Source organism: Fringilla coelebs (genome assembly GCF_963513975.1).
Source record: "Fringilla coelebs genome assembly, chromosome: Z".
NCBI classification, from domain to species: Eukaryota; Metazoa; Chordata; class Aves; order Passeriformes; family Fringillidae; genus Fringilla; species Fringilla coelebs.
Window position 1 is genome coordinate 1,403,801 of NC_140031.1, and position 18,326 is coordinate 1,422,126.

The 18,326-nt window shown below is 40.5% G+C and overlaps 1 protein-coding gene across 3 annotated transcripts in view; it reads left to right on the forward strand.

The window, feature by feature from the left end:
* Positions 1-18,326, forward strand: part of DYM (dymeclin) — a 210,978-nt gene that overhangs the window by 42,652 nt on the left and 150,000 nt on the right. For all 3 annotated transcript variants that reach the window (XM_084224957.1, XM_084224955.1, XM_084224956.1), the window contains exon 8: positions 1,224-1,366. In XM_084224957.1, the coding sequence (XP_084081083.1) occupies positions 1,224-1,366 (143 nt within the window). The remainder of the gene's footprint in view (positions 1-1,223; positions 1,367-18,326) is intronic.

Genomic DNA, 18,326 nt, shown 5'->3' on the forward strand with positions numbered 1-18,326 from the left:
AGAGGGACGCAGAGAGAGAAATTGGATCAAAGGAGGGGAGAGAGAAAGGATGAAAGAAGAAAGATTACCAGTCCTGACTCCAGTGTCGATCCAGCTGATGGGATGTCCTGGGGCCCTGGGCTTTGTGGGGCGCATTTAAATCTTCCCCTCCCTGGGGAGAAGTTTCCCACTTTTTGTGCAAGTCAGTTCTCATTCACAGTGGTTCTTTCAGACCTTTCTGGAAATGGGTTGGAGGCTTTGGGCTCTTGGATGGGCTCCTTCCCCCCTGCAGTGCCTGGCCCTTCTTGCCCCTTCCCTGCGCCTGCACTGGGCCGGGCTTTCTGCAGGAGCCATAGCCAGGAGGTTTGTCCCTAAAACACTGCCCTGCCTCCATATGGCCCCTTCTCCAGCCACATCCTGGACTTCCTGTGGCGTGTTTCTACCAAGTCCTTGTTTGTTATTCCCAAAAATGCTTGGTTGGCTCCACACCATGCAGCTATTGGTGTTTGGGACATGCACATTAGCCCCTCACCTTCTGGGATTCTACAGATGGTCAAAGGGTCCATCCTAACAGAGCTCCTTCTTTTCAGCCCTAAATCAGATGGGAATGGGACCCAGCTGCTTGCTTTTGTGGAAACGCTACTCCATTTTGGAAATACTGTAACCTTCTTGTTAAACCCAACAAATTCTACTGGCATTTTTCAGATTCATTGATGTGATGTTGATTTTTTCATTGGTCTTTGCAATTCCTAGAGTTATGGAATCCTTGAGGTATGAAAAGGTGTTTAAGATTGGTTCTGAGCTGCACAAACAGACAAAAATATTGTGGGTGTGGAGAGATGCTGTTGGTACCTGTTCCATGCTACTAGAGCATGGAGTAAAAACTGAAAAAATACAGCGTTCCTTTCCATTGCATAAATACTTTTCCAGTTGTGTCTTGAGGTAAGTGAATACAATGATTCTACAAACGAAATGGTTTCTTTAAAAGTAGTATTTTAAAAAACAAAAAGCAAAATGCAGTTTTCGTGATCCTGCTGTGGAAAATGGTCCTTCAGACCCTTGCTGAAGTCTGGGCAGCTTTGCACAGGCAAGACCTCGGTGTTCCTTTCCCTTCCAGTCTCGTCAGCACTGGGAGAGTTACTGACCATCTTTAATGCCAAACAGTAGCATTTGCACCTTACCTGGACTTTGTTGTGCCAAATTTCGTGAGTTGTGAGCCAAATAAATTTTTTTTTTCTTTCTAGTCTCCCATACACCAGCAGACTTGTGAAAACTTTGCTGTATAATTTCATTAGACAAGAGAGAAGCCCTCCTCCAGGGACCCACGTCTTTCAGCAGCAAACAGATGGAGGAGGACTGCTCTATGGAATTGCATCTGGGGTGGCAAGTGAGTCTGATTTTCTATAAATTGTACTTCAGACCATATGAAGTATTGCCTTCTGTGTACCCTCTCTTGCAGACACACCTGTAGCCCATTTTTTTTTTCAGCAAGTGATACCAGTGTAGAAAAGCTGTCCACAGGCCTGCATGGCCCATCTTGAGATGTGTTAGAATCTGAACCAATTATACCTGCAGGACAGCAGATGGTAAAAGTATCACCTAGTCCCTGTTTTTTTTTACTGACACATTAAAAAACCCTCAACCAACCAAGTAGTGCCCTATTTGATGAATCACATACTGTAGGTTACTTAAAGTGTTGCAAGAAATAGTTTTATGTGCACATTTTACAATTACTCTGTGCATCTGGTGACCTGCTCTGTGGCTCTGCTTGAGCAAAAGGTTGGGCTAGGTGGTCCCAAGGGGTCCCTCCTAGGAGGGTTCTTTGATGCAAGGGAGCAACCTAGATAGGAATTTTTGTAACATATTGTGCCTTTCCCAGTAAGTTGACTAATGTTTTTTCCTGATAAGTATGACTAGATTCTGACCTTTCCCAGGCTGTTTGCTGTAGAGAAGTACTGAAGAACAGCAAAGACTTGAGGCCATTTGTTGTTCAGAACAAGGTTTCTAATTTTTGTTATACTGTACACTCTGTTTTGGTTGGTGGCTGCTCCCTTCCCCACACCAGATGTGTTTTACTGGTATATTAAAATCTGTCCTAGAGGTTTTTTTGTTTCCACTGAATGAGAATAAAACATAATACAGTGCTAACAGCAAAGGTAGATATTATTTTCTTTCTCCCCGATAAACTAGAGAACACTTTGCAAGTCAGTTGCTGTTAAAACCGATACTATTTATTTAGCTCTTTTGTGAAATCAATTCACTGGCAGCCTCCTGAGGGAATATTAAAGTTCAGGCCGCGAGGGGTCTGCCAGAACTTGCAGTCGGAGGCAGTGCCCGCGTCCCTCCTCTGGGCGGCAGCAAAAGCGCACGGCTGCTGCACTCAGCTCCGTCTGCGCTCCGGGCTACACCCTCCGGGGCCGCGCCTGGCTTGTGTCCCTAACCTAAACCCCGCACAAAGTAGTGGCTTGGTTTGCGATTCACTTACACGCACGCCAGCTTAATCAAATTGTTCCTTGCAGTGTTTTGTTCGAGAATCCCATCAAGTATATTCTTTTCCTTCATTTCAGCTGCAAGGAGAAATTGCTCTTAACATGTTTTTCTGAAGCAGTTTTCAATATCTGGATTGTAGTTTTCCAGTTTTTGCTGCATATTTTGGTACATAGTATTACCTGAGTAATTGTTGTTATTTATGTTATTAGTTCTGATCTCTCTAGAGTCTTTCTGTCTCAGTGCTGCCACAGGCAAAACACTTCTTCCCCTCTTCTGGTTACTTGACTGATTTGTAGATCCATCCATATTGCCACCACTTGAGCCTCCCTCTGTAACACTTCTTACATGATATCCCCTGTGACATTTTACCCGTTGTATATTAAGTTTCCATTTCTTAATGCAAACTCTTAAGATTTCAGCCTACATCTGTTCTTGTCTCTTCCTACACTCCCACCTCCTTCACTCCTCTTGAACCATTCCCTTAGCAACTACCTTGGCATACGCCTACGCTTGTTTTCTTGCTTCTTTCATGAGTACCTGAAGTGCCATCTCGTAGCCCAGCAAATTAAGTGTCTTCATTTAAAGCTTTAAGAAGAGGAGCTTAAAAAGGCTTTCTAATTTCCTGCCTGGGAAAAGGGAAAAAAGGATTACCACATCCTGTTAAAAAACAGAAATGTTTCTTCTATCCATGCCCAGACAGTTGCTTGGGATTTTTTTAAAATTATTTGCCTATATATGATGTTGGACTATAGGTGAAACATGGGCACAGTAGGATTGTAGAGTAAATAGCATATTTGCCTGTCTTTTCTCTGAATTAACTCTTATCATATCAATACTTTGGTTCATATAGCCTCAGGTACAGGGGTAGAGCACATCACAAATGAAGATGCAGCAACATGAGGTGATAGTCTGTTAGGGAACAAAAGGGAATTTTGAGCAATGAACAGCTGTGGAAAACTTTGATGTGATTTCTGTATTGTATTACTTTTGTGTGTTTTGTAATCTTTACATGATAGAAATTGAAAGAATAGAAGAATTGAAAACTCACGTCTGTGTTTCTCAGTGCCTTTTAAATACTACATAATTCTTAAAGTAAATTTACTGAAATAGTCTAAATAGAATCTACTCATGATGAAAGGAGATAAGAGCCTGGTTAAAAAAAAAGGTATTTTTAATATGACATTTTGAGGCCTAAAAAATAACTATTGTACTTGTTAATTATTTTACTTGATACCACAGTCATCTAAATTATCATGTATAATGTTATTCCTATTTTGTAGTCACTTGCACTGCAGCAGGAGATCAACAAACTCTTACAAGCACCGTATTTTAGATCCACCCTCCTTTTCCTTCCTTGTGATTCAGCAGGAGTGATAATTATACACGATATGAGCAGAATTTTACCCTTTCCCACAGTTAACCTTCTCCTGCTTCTCATCCTTCGTAGCCTGTTTTTCTTCCCCTCATGAGCTTCCTTAACTCTGAAACCACACAACCAACATCCTCACACCAATTACTTCTGGGTTTGGCCTCTGACTGGATCCAGGTTACCTCTGTGCAAGGACCTTTTTCTATCCTGGATACAAAATACCTGGATTGGATTGTCCTGCCAATTCTGTTATGCTCCGATAATTAAAGAAACAATGGTGGTTTTGGAAGGAGGGGAAAAATAATGGTATTTATTTTTGTGACTTCATAAAGGAGATTTTTCTCTACTGAGTCAACTTTGCTTTGTCTTTGTGGTCTTTCAGTAGGTGTGCACAGTAATTGTAAAGTGCTGCTAGATCTGGGGCAGTGTTGTGAAGCATAAATGACATTAATATGCATGGCAGTAGAATTTAGATATTAGAAACTCATTTATTGGAAACCAGAAATTAATTATTCTTGGTTCACAAAGCACATTGAACCAACTTAGCCTCAAACCCAAGGTTTTTTTGTTGGCTCTAAGTTCCCTCTTCTTTTTTGTTGAGATTTGTTAGCATTTGCCAGTTCATAGTCTGCAGTCAACTAAGTTGAGACAACTTTTTGTGGACAAGCAATTTTTTTTTTAAATTAGTCATTTTATTGCTTGCAAAATAGAATTCTTGTTAGAGTGAGGAACTGCCAAGCAGATGATGTTCTAAGACAGGGAAATGATAGTGCTACTCAACACTGTTGAAAAATAAGTAAATTTAGATGGTTTCCTTTGAAATAGTTGATCCAGTTTATACTTTTCTATTAAAAACAACTCCAGACACTGATGCATCTGGCAGAAGTAAGGAGTTACTGCAACAGTGGGATCTAATTGACTTGGTTTGTGCTGTTAGGGTGTTTATAGATGTGAGGGGTACAATGCTGTATCTGTAAGGAACTCAAGCAGAGTCAGTAACTGAATTCAGCTTCATTAATCACTCAAGTCATCATCATAACTAATCTGCCACACAAATGCACTGTTGTAGCATTAATAGAAATTGCAGAATTCAGTGTGTAGTGATCAGTGATAGCTTGTTTTCTCATGTCTGTATACTTTGATTGGAAGTAGAGAAATATTCCTGGCCATTAATGATGTTATATCAGACAAGTATATGCTTTACTCTGCATTTTGCTGTACAGCATTAGGATACCTGAAGGTATCAGACATCTGTTGTACATCTGTGATATATATACACTATAGCTTATTCTGGTTTTTTTGGTGCTACTTTCTGGTTAAGAGAAGCATTTGAATGGTAATTTTTAACTTTACAAGAAAACTGTTTATTAATATTTAGTGTTTTATGTTAATATTTTTTTCCTCTTCGATTTTGTGTGGCCTGAGTTGTAATATCTACATTAAAATATATCAAAATTGAGAGACACAGAAAGATACTAATGATGTGTCTGTTATTTATTATTCTTATGATTTCACCAACCTTTACTTCTGCTAGCAAATGCTTCACTCTGCTTGCTTCTACCTTCCAGATCCTTTTTGTGATATGTCACAGATCTGGTGTCTGTCTCTGGTGCTTAGTCAATGGTTAATTGCCTTGTTCATGCCCACCACAGTGGAAATGTACATTTGAGCTTCCTTTACCAGTTCTGTCTGTTCGTGTTCCTTCTTCTTTACAGTCTGTAAGTGTCATCCTCTTGATGCTGTAACTGTGATGTTTTCCCCTGTCTGAATGGGAAGATTGAGGAAGTTTCCAGATCTTTAATCTTTCACTTAGTTCCCATGACAATATGCCTGACACAGAGCAAAGCGTGTGGCTGTAGTTCAAGCACGGGTACTTTGAGAATAAATAGTTGAGTGTTCTGGTTGTGTAGCTGTGGCAGGGGCAGTCTGCAAGAGCTGCACAGCAAACTCGTGCCAGAGCAGCTTCGTCCTGCTCAAAATCTGTGCTTGGGTGCTGCAAGGACCATAGAAGCTGGTTTGAAATTGGGTTACTGCTGCCTGACCAGTGCCTCAGTGTCGCCTTTGAGAGTTTTCAAGTTTTTATGACAAAAACTCACCTTCTGCCTTAATCACGTTGGTACAGAAATACATTGTGTCTGATAGGTGTCTCTGCACACCAGAGATGTACTCACTATCGAGCTCTTAGGCACTTCCTTTGAGGTACACTGTGGCATGTATGTTCTGTTTCTTGTAATGTAATTTATCTTTGTGTACTTGAGGGATGTGAGACTATAGAATGATTATACAGCAATAGCACTTCTGGTGGCATTTGTCCCCAGGTCCACCAAGCTCTTGGGACTTTGAATGACAAGGATCTGAAACCAGAACAATTGTATAATTAAGAAATAATGATGCTCCAAGGGCTGGAGCCCCTCTGCAGCTGGGGGTATTCACCTGCACAAGAGAAGGCTCCAGGGACACCTCAGAGCCCCTGGCAGGGCCTCAAGAGGCTCCAGGAGAGCTGCACAGGGACTGGGCACAAGGCAGGGAGGGACAGCAGCCAGGGAATGGCTTCCCAGGGCCAGAGGGCAGGGCCAGATGGGATATTGGGAATGAGGAATTGCTGGCTGGGAGGGTGGCAGGCCCTGGCCCAGGGTGCCCAGAGCAGCTGTGGCTGCCCCTGGATCCCTGGCAGTGTCCAAGGCCAGGCTGGACAGGGATTGGAGCAACCTGGGATAGTGGAAGGTGTCCCTGCCCATGGCAGGGATTTGGAATGAGATTTTTAATGTCCCATTTCAACTCAAACCATCCTGAGATTTCCATGAAATTCTTGATCAGTCCTGTTAGCTTCACCAGCATTATTTTGAGCGTAAACCATCATTAGTCAGAACTAGCTGTACAGGTAGCATGGGCTTTGCTCTGTGAGCTCTGCTCTTTGCACATGCACTGATGGTAGTGACAGCAAAGCATTCTTTCTCAGAAGAACAATTTATACTGTCATTATACTGTCCTGGGCTTGATAGTTCTGAGAAATCTTTGATTGACTCTGAAGGGACTCATCAGTATCTGCAAGGAGGTGTCAGAACATGGATCAGACTCTGCTCTGTGGGACCCTGCAGAGGAACTAATGCCCAGGAAGATGCACCTGGACATGAGGAAGAACTTCCCTGTGCAGTGACTGAGCACTGAAACTGACCAGAGAGAGTGTGGAGTCTCCCTTGCTGGGGATATTCCAGGCCATCTGGACCTAATCCTGTGCCATTACTTTGGGAAAACCCTGCTGCAGGAGGGAGCTGGGACTAGATGATCCACTGTGGTCCCTTCCACCTTTACCCATTCTGAGATTCTGTAAAACTATACATTTTTCTTTTATTTTTGGAGAGGCTGGTGGTCTTGGGGACCCTTGACTGCCACCACTCATCCCTTGTGACAGTGACAAAATTTTTCTTTCTTAACATTGTGGAGGCTTATGTGTTTTTAAAGTTTGTAAAGCCTCTTTTCTGTGATGTCTTCCTGGCACTGCCCAGCTCTCTGTTGTGCAGAGAGCTGTGCTATAGCTCTCTGTAGCCTGTCAGCTGTTTGGAGCAGGGACCATCAGTGCACAGCACAGCGAAGCTGTGGTTCATGACTAGAGCTTCTGATTTCTGTGGTCATACAAACCCTAATTGTAACCATATGCTTCAGCTTGTTTACTGAGAGTGCAGCAGCAAGTTTCACGAGGTGTGTTGGTGATTTATCTCCCTGACATTTATCCTGATATTCCAAAACCTGAGCAGCTTCAAATAACCCATTATAAAAGAGAAGAGAAAACCTATTGGCTCAAAAATGATTTTTCTTTAATTCTTTAGGGGAAATTGCTTGTTAAAGGAAACCAAGAAGCAAGCTGGTGTATTGTAACAATGTTTTAAAAGTTGATATTTTGCAAGGATTAGGGCTAGAAAAAAGGAATTTTATATGGCTGAGAAGGAGGTATTTCTTGCTTTTCAAATTCTTCTTTGCTCTAGAGAATTATGGAAATGGAAATTGAGATAGACAATATTTATAATTAAGGAATGTCAATAACCAGCTATGTAAAAAATGAACTTGAGCAGCAAAAGCAATTATGTTTGACTTTTTCCTAAAGTCCTTTAAATTTTATCTAGTGGTTGGTAAGAAATTCATAACTTTTTACCTTATAATTGAGTGTCAACAAGAATGTTAATTTCCTATCTAATCTTTATTTTAGCAATAAATGTGAAAAGGCTTTAAAAAGTATTTTTGAAGTTCATTTTTGAGCACATTTCAAATGACAAAGATGCTTGACCATCCATGCTGTCTAAGAAACAGTCCAAAACCTGTGAGTTAAAGGTTGAGTACCTTCTTCCTGTGGGCTGCTGTGCTTCTTGTACAGTGTTAACAGATATTGTGCTCAGCTGAGACCCCACCTGCAGAGCTGCCCCAGCCCTGGCTCCAACAGCACAAGGACCTGGAGCTGCTGGAGCCAGTGCAGAGGAGGGCACGGAGATGCTGCCAGGGCTGGAGCCCCTGTGCTCTGGAGCCAGCCTGGCACAGCTGGGGCTGCTCACCTGCACAAGAGAAGGCTCCAGGGACACCTCAGAGCCCCTGCCAGGGCCTCAAGGGGCTCCAGGAGAGCTGCACAGGGACTGGGCACAAGGCAGGGAGGGACAGCAGCCAGGGAATGGCTTCCCAGGGCCAGAGGGCAGGGACAGATGGGATATTGGGAATGAGGAATTGCTGGCTGGGAGGGTGGGCAGGCCCTGGCCCAGGGTGCCCAGAGCAGCTGTGGCTGCCCCTGGATCCCTGGCAGTGTCCAAGGCCAGGCTGGACAGGGCTTGGAGCAGCCTGGGACAGTGGAAGGTGTCCCTGCCCATGGCAGAGGATGGGACAGGATGAGCTTTAAGCTTTTCCATTTCAACACAAACCATTCTGGGTTTTTTGATCTTGAACTTTTTGATGGTCCTCCTTCTGCATGGCAGACGCAGACTTTGTAACATTAATGACTCAAAAGATTAGGTTTTTTTGCAGTAATATTGAGTATTAAAATAAGACCTACAACTTACAGCTCCGTAAGGGATTTAGTCTTCATAATTTTGAAAATACCTGCACTGAAGTTCTCATGCTATGTTGTTTAGCTGCGTGATTTCTCATGAAAATGGTTGGATAGGTCAGGAAAAAGGATGATCTGTTTGTTTCTAGATGCACTGATGCCATGTTATGAAGGGTTTAAATTTGATTCTGATAATTGACAGGTGTCCTGGACAGATTGGATGGATAGGAGAAACTGAGCTTCATTACAAGTCAGGATGAAGAGCATTGATAAAGCACAACAAATTCTTTGGCTTTCTATTGTTCTTTCTTATAAACTGTTTTTCAGGACTGCTCATGGATTAAATCCATCCGAAGCTGCTTTTGTTAATAAATTACATGTTACTGAATAACACATTAACTGTTTCCCTTTCATTGTCCTGCCAGATGTCTGTGCCATACTTTGGAGTGGGAGTATTCAGACATCAGATCACTAATTTTAACCATTGTCCATGTTCAGCAGAGCAGGGGAGTTACATTGCCTGGCGTGTGAAACTCCTTTTAATAGTTAAATTTTGTGGTTTTTTTGATTGGTTGTGTGTGTAAAGACTAAAAGAATGAAAAGGCAATGCTGTGCACTGCCTGTCTGGAAATATTGATTAGCTAGCTCAATTTTCTGGGGGTTCTGTTTTCTCCAGTAGGCTACTGGAATACCAGTTCTGTGAAGTTGTCATGTTATTTTGCATTTTTCTTTAATCTATTTTAATATTGATACATTATAGGTAAAACAAGAGTAGAGGAAAGGGTGTCTGTGCTTTTTGTTTAGTTCCCTGTTCCCTTTCACCTTTAGCTTCCTGCTCCTTCCCTGAAATAAATGATGATAGATTTTTTTTTTTACTGCATCTGCAAGGAAAATCTGTATTTTATCCCATTCATTAAATAACTGCTGAAGTCTGGTAGACTTTTTGACATGTAAAAGGTGAAAGAGAAGTTTATGAATTATGTTCAGCGTGGAATGGACTCGTGATAGGAGTCGCACATTTTAGATATGAAAGTTCTGTGTCGTGATCAAACTAGTTCAGGTTCTGAAAGAGTTTTATTTGCCTTTCAATATTTTTGTCAGGGGAGAAGCCTTAATTTGTGATGTCAGTCTTCTCAACTACAATGCTTAAATATGAAGATATATAAATTAAATATAATGCTTACTTAAGGAGTCTGCAGGTGAACTCTGATTTAGTAATAGTACTTAGGAGACGAGAATATTCCCTGCAGAAAGTGGTACCTGTCTTGCGAGTGCTGAGCACCTGTCCAGAAGGAGATGGGTAATTAACTACCTCCATAAACAAGTCATTAGTGCAAGTAGAAATTGTTGTTCTGGCTTTTGAATATGCATGGTGTGAAGGAATACTGTGCTTTTAGGAGATGACTGTGGTAGGTTTTGCTGGATCTCTGAGGGAAATAAAGGAAAACAAAATGTGTTGTGGAAGCAAAACTTTGAAGAGCACCAAAACCCAGAATCAGATGGATACTTAACTCTCTTTAATCTGTAGTGAAAATATCTGTGTGCATTTCTGTGTACATTTGCACTTCAGAATTGCAGTCTTGCAGATCTGTACAGAATCTTTGCTCCTTGACTCATAAAATCATAAAACTCCCTGTGCTTTTATTTTCCTAAGCAACCTTGTTTTAAATTAGTTATTTGCATTTTTTTATTGTGGTTGGTATGCAAAGAATACATTGAATTTGCAGAATGTGAGACAAAAATATTTTGAAGGATAAGACAAGTCCCATCCCTGGATGTGTTCAAGGCCAGGCTGGACAGAGCTTGGAGCAGCTTGGTCTAGTGGAAGGTGTCCCTGCCCATGGCAGAGGACTGAAACAAGAGGATTTTTAAGGTCTTTTCCAACCCAAACCATTTTGTGAGGAGGAAATACTGTGAAAGTCTTGGCTATAATTAATTTTGTAATTTTGAAGTGCTACAGCCTCACTGGAGGTTGTAACACATGCCACTGGATGTGGCTCAGAGTATGTTTTCTTGAGCCTTGTTGAGTACATTCTTAAGAACACAAACTTGCAGTATTGCCTATATAGACTGAAGTGTTTGATTTTGAGGGTTGATTTCACAAATAATTTAATTTTCACAGCTAATGATAATTAGTTTCTAATGAATAATTTTTGTTCAACAGGGGAAAATGTTCCTCTACTTTTAAGCATAAAAAACTTGGAAGTCTTTCCGTCTTTCTTTTATTTCTATGGATTATAGTTGTACTTCCTTGTTTTTGTAGACCCACAGAGGAGCTAAGCTCTGCACAGAATGATCTAAGATTTAATGAGGCCTTTGACTAAAATCTTTGTCTTAAACCAACAAAGACAAACCCTTAATGCGATTATACCATCGTTATTTTTTACCTAATGTTCTAGAAGACCCAGTGGTAATTGAATGTGTTCTGCCAAACTGTAGTTTCCAACACAAGTATGAGATTTTTACATAACCTGATAAATGGCTATTTTTCCTTTTGAATAAGCCATCAAAAACTTTTTCCGTCTTTCTGCGAAAGACTTCCCAGCCAAAGCAGAGCAAAGCCAAACAGATCATGTGCTTAGCAGTGTATTAGTAGAAACTATTTTCACTGTTGCAGATTTAAGTTTTATTTCCTTGTCCTGAGGCCAGTTACTATTGTTGAGTAATTTGGTACTTTCGTGATTGAGGTTTAAGTTATTGGTATGTGGTAGTTGTAGCACTGAGCATGAACATTCATTTTTGTGACAGTTGGGGTTGTTTGTCAATTTTTTTCTTTTAAGTGAATGGCATTTTCCAGAGTGACTCACTTTGGGGAAAGAAAAATACTATTAACAAGAAAAGAATGTGGCACCTAGGAATAGACATCCTGGTTGAAAAGAATGGATTTCCATTATTGAAAAATAAATTCCTGTATTACATGGAAATTCAATTAGCATCCTTACAGGAAAGTGTGAATTTTTGCTTGCTTCTAAGTAATTAGATTTTTATTTGGATTTTGAATATACATGAAGCCCAGAGCTGTGCTGTTGTGAAGCTCTGTCTGTTGGTGTCTGGATGGTGATGTTTGTCACAAATGAGGGGACGTGGCTCAGGCTGAAGTGACATGCTGCTTTTGTGCAGGCTGACTGGGTGAAAGGCTAGAGCAAAAGGGAAGAAATGTTACCAGCACCATAGCTGGAATGCAACTTCATTCATTTTCTCTTTCAGCAAATATTGGAGTTTAATAAAACTAAGCACTGTAAACCTAAATGCTGTGTGAAGTAAAGGGAAGGACTAGATAGATGAGAGGCTGGAGGGCAGGCACAGAAGCAAATCCCTTGTTGTCTGAGTGTCCCATGTTGTCTCCTGGTCCTTTCCATCTTTGTCTCTTAAGACAAAGAATGGGGATGTGTGGAGCTGGAAAGGTGGAGTAGCTGTAGGTGGTAGTATGACTGACATCTCTAACCCAGGTATGACTTGGCTGGCTGACCTGAGGCCTGTTGCTTACATTTAAATGGCTGTTGTGATGCAAACCCATTCCTGATGTGACTGTGTATCCAAGAGTTAATGTAAAAAGCTTGCTTTGTTTGACAGTTGTAAGGGGCTTGCTTATCCCAAGTGGAGAGCAAGTTGGTCTGATAGGCTCTCACACGTTATTGTTATTTAGCCTATTAAGCAAATGTTTTCGTATTTGGCCTTTCTAGATAGTATTTTGTCCAGTACTTTTCCAAACACTGCTCTCTTCCCCCCTTGATTTTTCAGCATTTTGTGAGGTTTGAGGGAGTCTATTACTGGTAGAAATGCTGCAGTACAATGGACAGATTTTGCTTGGCTGGGATCCAAACCCTGTATTCCTTTTGTGGATATTAATAATGACAGAGTTGAGACCTTGTCACTCTTGTGCTGAATTGGGTAGGTAATAAATTTAAAACTAGGTTTCATAAGAGAATTGTGGTCAGGAACAGGATAATATTTTCTGTCTAAATGAAAAATTTCAGAATGAGTCTGACTCTGGAATGATTCCTTGTAATTGTTAAAAGACTGAATTTCATAGCATTCCAGCTAATATTTTGGATTTTTGTTCAGCAGTATGAGACTGGTGCTGATAAATACATAGGACTATACTCAGCCTGAACTGAGAGTTTTTACTTTCCTGTTGGTCTTAATTCACATAAAACATGTCAGGAGGGTGGCCTGAACTGGTCTTCATGGTCTCTTCCAACCCAAACTATTCTGTGATGTCTGTCATACAGCTGGGTTTGAACCTTTGGGGAAAGGTGGATTTATAGATTCTTTTAAGCCTTTAGAACAAACTACTTTTCAGCAGATTTGAATTAGGGCTTAAATGAACTAGGACTTTGGAGGCAAGAAATAGCTCTTACACAACTAGTTCTTACTGTACCACCCATGTAATATCTACCTGAATACAATGCTTTGTGTAGCGAGATTAAAAAAAAAATTGAGAGGAGGTGAGCCAGTAGAATAAGAGAGAAGTGAATAATTTGTTGAGAACCATCTTTGTTGTTCTTTTTCTCTGTGTTCTTAAGGAAGATCCTGTATTGCAGTTATCAGGCTTGCAAACTTATTTTGGACTGGCAAAGCTCTTAAACACAAATCTTACTAGGGGCTGCATATCTAAAGAGTCGTTTTTTCTAAGTGCATAATCTGGTCTTGCGTTACTCGCGGAATACTTCTGAAAGTTTTGTGTAGCCATATCTGTACCATTCTTTGGAATGAGAGCAAGCCCCCAGGACTGCCATGAATCATAAAATCACAAAATCACAGAGTAGTTCGTGTTGTAAGGGATCTTAAAGTGCTACCCCCTGCCCTGGGCAGGGAATACCTTCCACTGCCCCAGGCTGCTCCAAGCCCTGTCCAGCCTGGCCTTGGACACTGTCAGGGATCCAGGGGCAGCCACAGCTGCTCTGGGCACCCTGGGCCAGGGCCTCAGCACCCTCACAGACTGTAATTTCTTCCTAAGTAAAGAATTATTTTGGAGATGATGATGGCAGATTGTGTGGTATAAAAGTGTTCATGTTCCTCTATGTGGCAAAGGATGTGTATTTATAGCTTTGCAGTGTGTGGTTCTGGGGTCTGGTTATGCACAGAGACGTTGTGTGCTTGTGCAGAATCCCAGTAACTTCAGAGGAAATCTTCAGATGAGACCCTGAACTTTCAACCTGTCAGTTTTAGCAGTGGTGCGAAGTGCTCCAGGGAAAGAAGGGACGCTTCTTGATCATGCTCTGAATTCATAGTGATGGAGGAAACAGAGGAGCATTTAATTTTTCATAGAATACTGGGTGTGTTGGGTTTTTTACACAGTTTATGCTGAAAACAATCAAAAACCACATAGAAAAAGTGCATAGTTGACATATTTAACCATTTGAAGGAGAGACATTGATGCAAAATTCCAACTGCAAACCAGGTACGTCATGTGGTACAGCACATGCAGAGCACATTGTTGTCTGGTGGGAGTGTTGACATAAAATGTCCCCAAGCACTTCTAGTCCTGAGGAAATACATGACATCTTCCAGCTGAAAGAACCAAAACCTTAAGATGTAATTGTAGAATTTCTTTATATTTAGTTATTTAAATAACATTATGAAGAACTTTCATTTCTCTGGTCAGCAACAAACACTTGGGTCTTTTGTGTTGTGTTGTTTCACAGAAAAGTTGGCAAGAGGAACAAAATAAGTCAAAAGAAAACAGTTTTACTCGACAGAGAACTGAACTATTTTTGAAATATAATGTTTGGAACTACCTTGGATTTCTGTAGTGCCCAGGCAAGCCAGACATGGTGATTTTCATGAGAAATTACCTATACAGGAAACTTATATTTTAGAACCTCTGAAATTATAAAAGAACAACTACTATAAAAACATGCTTGGAAAATAAAACTGCAATTGTCAATTTTAGCAATGTAATGATGTAATGATTTAACAATGTAACGAGTTTAACAATAAATTGCATAAAGAGTATTTGCTAGGATGTATTAGTAAGCTGTTTATGATCTTGGTGGTGGTGGCAGTCAGGCGCAGCAGCTTGAATGCCTGTGACAGCTTTGATTGACAGAATTTGACATCATACTTCTGATACCTGGTGACTAGTCCAAAAATTATATGTATACCTGCATGTATCTAACCAGAAACACCACCTGTACTGTGTAGTGGATTAAAAATTCCTTTGGTTTGGAAAGGCTCTCCTTGGAGAAAAAGTAGTTGTAAATCTATAAGTACACTGCTAAAAACACATGTATTCTCATCATCCAGAAGATTTTCTTGGAAGCCTTATGTCCTAGTATGGAACATGTACAAAATTCTAGCAGGAGGGCTTGTTCCCTAGCATCCATTTGAAACAGCTGATCAGTGGAAGTGGAACAGATGCCCACAAGTCTTATCACCTGCAATGTGCTGGAGGAAAAAGTAAAAATAAAAGTTCCCCTTCCTAGTAATTCGTGATTGCCTGTGGTCTCAAAGTCAGCTAAATCGAAATTTAAAGTGTCTTGAACAATGAGTTTGGACTTCTTGATATTAGTACGTGGTTGAAGTTGGCTTGTTGGCCCAAGGGACCTTTCGGCCACTGGGAATGAAGCAAAGCCACCAATTGCCTTGCTGAACTGAGTGCTGCTTTTCCACATCACATAGGGAGACAAGGACACACAGCATTCTGTCAAAACGTGTGTGGCTGACTTCAGAGCTTTTCAGACACTAGTCCAAACTTACCACAAAGTTCTGTCTTCACTGAGGAATCTAATTTGGTGGAAATTATGGATATAGGAAATAAATTACATCTTCAAAAGCTGTTAACTTTCTGGGAAGAGAAACAGAATGGCTGGTCTTCATGGTGAGCCGCTCTGAGTGTGAATATGTGGCTGCCCTCCCCGGAAGTGTCCAAAACCAAGTTGGACAGGGTTTGGAGCAGTCTTGTCTCATGACAGTTGTACCTGCCCGTGGCAGGGGTGGAACTGGGTGATCCTGAAGGTCCTTTCCAGCTCAAACTATTTTGTGATTCCATCTGTGTCTCCATGCAGGAAAAAAACTTTTTCCCGCATGGAGACACAGATAGAGTCACAGAGTTTCCTCAATGATCCAATCATTTAGTCTCAAGAAAAATGAACAGCAATAAATTTATGGTTGGACTTAACCTTAGAGATCTTTCCAACCATAGTGATTTGATGATCTTTGAAATCTGGAGTAGTTTTTTAAAGTTAAAAAGCCCACCTGATGAAGCAGAATCCTTAAAAGAATACAGCAAGTCTAGGACTGTACCAAATAGACACATTCCATTTCTTGACTAAACATGGGACTTCATTGCTACTAAGCCTGACCTTGTCATTCTCCATGAACTTTCCTGTTGCCAGACATTTTGTGAAATGAATCAGATGACTGTGATGAGAAAGCTTGTGAGATGACTTCTAGTCAACCTCTTTAAATTGTCTTGGGACCAACAAATGAGAGGTGGCAAGGTGTTCCATTGGCATTTCCAGAAGCAGCATTGGTCTTCCAAGGTTTCTCTCATACAGCATCTGGAGCATCTGCTCCCAAAATCAAATGTAAGATCCGCACACAACAAGTTCTAGTGGCAGTTCTGCTGTTTCAGCCAATCTCAGTAGGAGTTTGATGATCATTGAGTGAAGTTTGCCAACGTGCTTAAAGATAATCTGACTTCACTATGGAGAAATCTTTAGTGGTTTCAAGCTTTTTTCCCCTCCTTGACTTCCTCTCCCATTTTTCAGTTCAGGGATTTTGTGTGCTGTCTTTTCTGTAAAAAGTTACATTTGGGATTTGCTGCATAACATTACCCTCAAGGTGGTGTTTGTTGTTTCTTGGTGCAAGCAGCCTGGGAGATGGACTGAAGCTATAGAGTCTCTGATTGTTGTCACTGTTGTTTTTGGACAGGAATCACATGTAATCTAGGTTAGAGAACTGCTTGTTATGTAAAGGCTTTATGCAATTGGAAGTGCAGCATTTTACATTTTTGCAATTAAGAGAGTTGTCCTGAAATAGTCTTAGCCTAGATGGAAAATGTGCTCATTAGCCACGTTCCTATTCTTGCCCAATGCTCTGTTTAATTTTTCTACAACCTTTTAACATGCTGTGGCTGCTGTCACTGCATTTTTTTGTGTAATTGCTGTATTGGTTCAAATTGCTTATTAATGAAGATTTATATAAATTTTTCCTTTTCTGAGATATATTTGCCTTCCCTATCCTGAGTTCGAAAACATTCTGAAGCTTTGCAAAAGTTGTACTGTTTCCCAAACAAACAATTTTAAACTGCTGTAGCAGTCACAAAACAAAGTCCTGGTGACAGCACTTGGTAGAGCCGAGTGATTTAATTGCAGCATTAAAATGAACAAATGCAGGGAAAGCTATTGTGTGTGGCTGGTCTGGGTGTGTTTGCCATTTATGCTGGTGCTGCTTTATGAATAGAAAATACATTATGTTTAATATGGGCTCTCATGGGACTGTGGAAGTTTACTGTATCAGTGCATCAAGTGATAGGAAGAAAATAAGTAGTTAACTATTACTCTTGTCTCTTCCTCCATGGTTTTCCTGTTCCCTTGGTGCACTCTGTTGACTTATAAATGTTTTTTAGAACAGGAGGTAAACTTACTTTGAACAATGTATAGGCAGTAAAATTTGATAATTATTTTCCTGAGTAGTCAACTAAAATGTTTTAAATGTAATCCTGTGTAGCTTGTCTAGTCAGGGTAATGATTTGTCATATAATATGTAGCTACTTGGGGAATTTTTGTCCTTGCTAAATAGAAAACGTTTATCTTTGCCATTTGGCTTCTTAGTATTTTCACTGGAAGAAGAAAAAATAACCTTATGAGCTTTTGCAGTTTGTGTATTGGAAAATAATGTGTTCTCAATCACTCTTACAGTGTTTCTCTTCCTGTCTTTTTAATAGCATCTTTTTTTCCCTTCTGTGTTTTGCACTCTCTCTCCCCACCGCAACCACCACCAGTCTGCTGAAACTGATGGCATGCTCAAATATTTGGAGTAATTTTTTAAGTCATTCCAGCATCCTATTGGTATGTCAAGAACTGGCATATTTGCAAATTGCAGAAGTCAATTTTTAAATGATAGAAGCTTTGTAGAAGTTAGCTTCGGCATGTATGTAGAGTTCTCCAGTTAATTAATTTTAAATTAGATTTTCACTGTGGTTTGGCACATACTTGAGACAAGCACAATGCAATTACTAAAGATGGAAAATAAGTATTAAATAATCATTTCACCTTATGTACAAATCAATCCCTTTGTCTTGTCACTTTTTCTGCCTTAGGAGGCATGCTTTGAAAAGAAGTAATGACTGTACAAATTAAAACATATAGTTCTGTCTGGTTAGTATGGTATTGTGCTCGACAGAATTCTTCATGGAGCATGGTGTCCGTAGTGGAGCCGTCATTGTGTCCTTCCACAAGCGTAGGAAGGGATTTGGGATTTTATAAGAGGATAGAGTGCCAAACTCTTTCAATA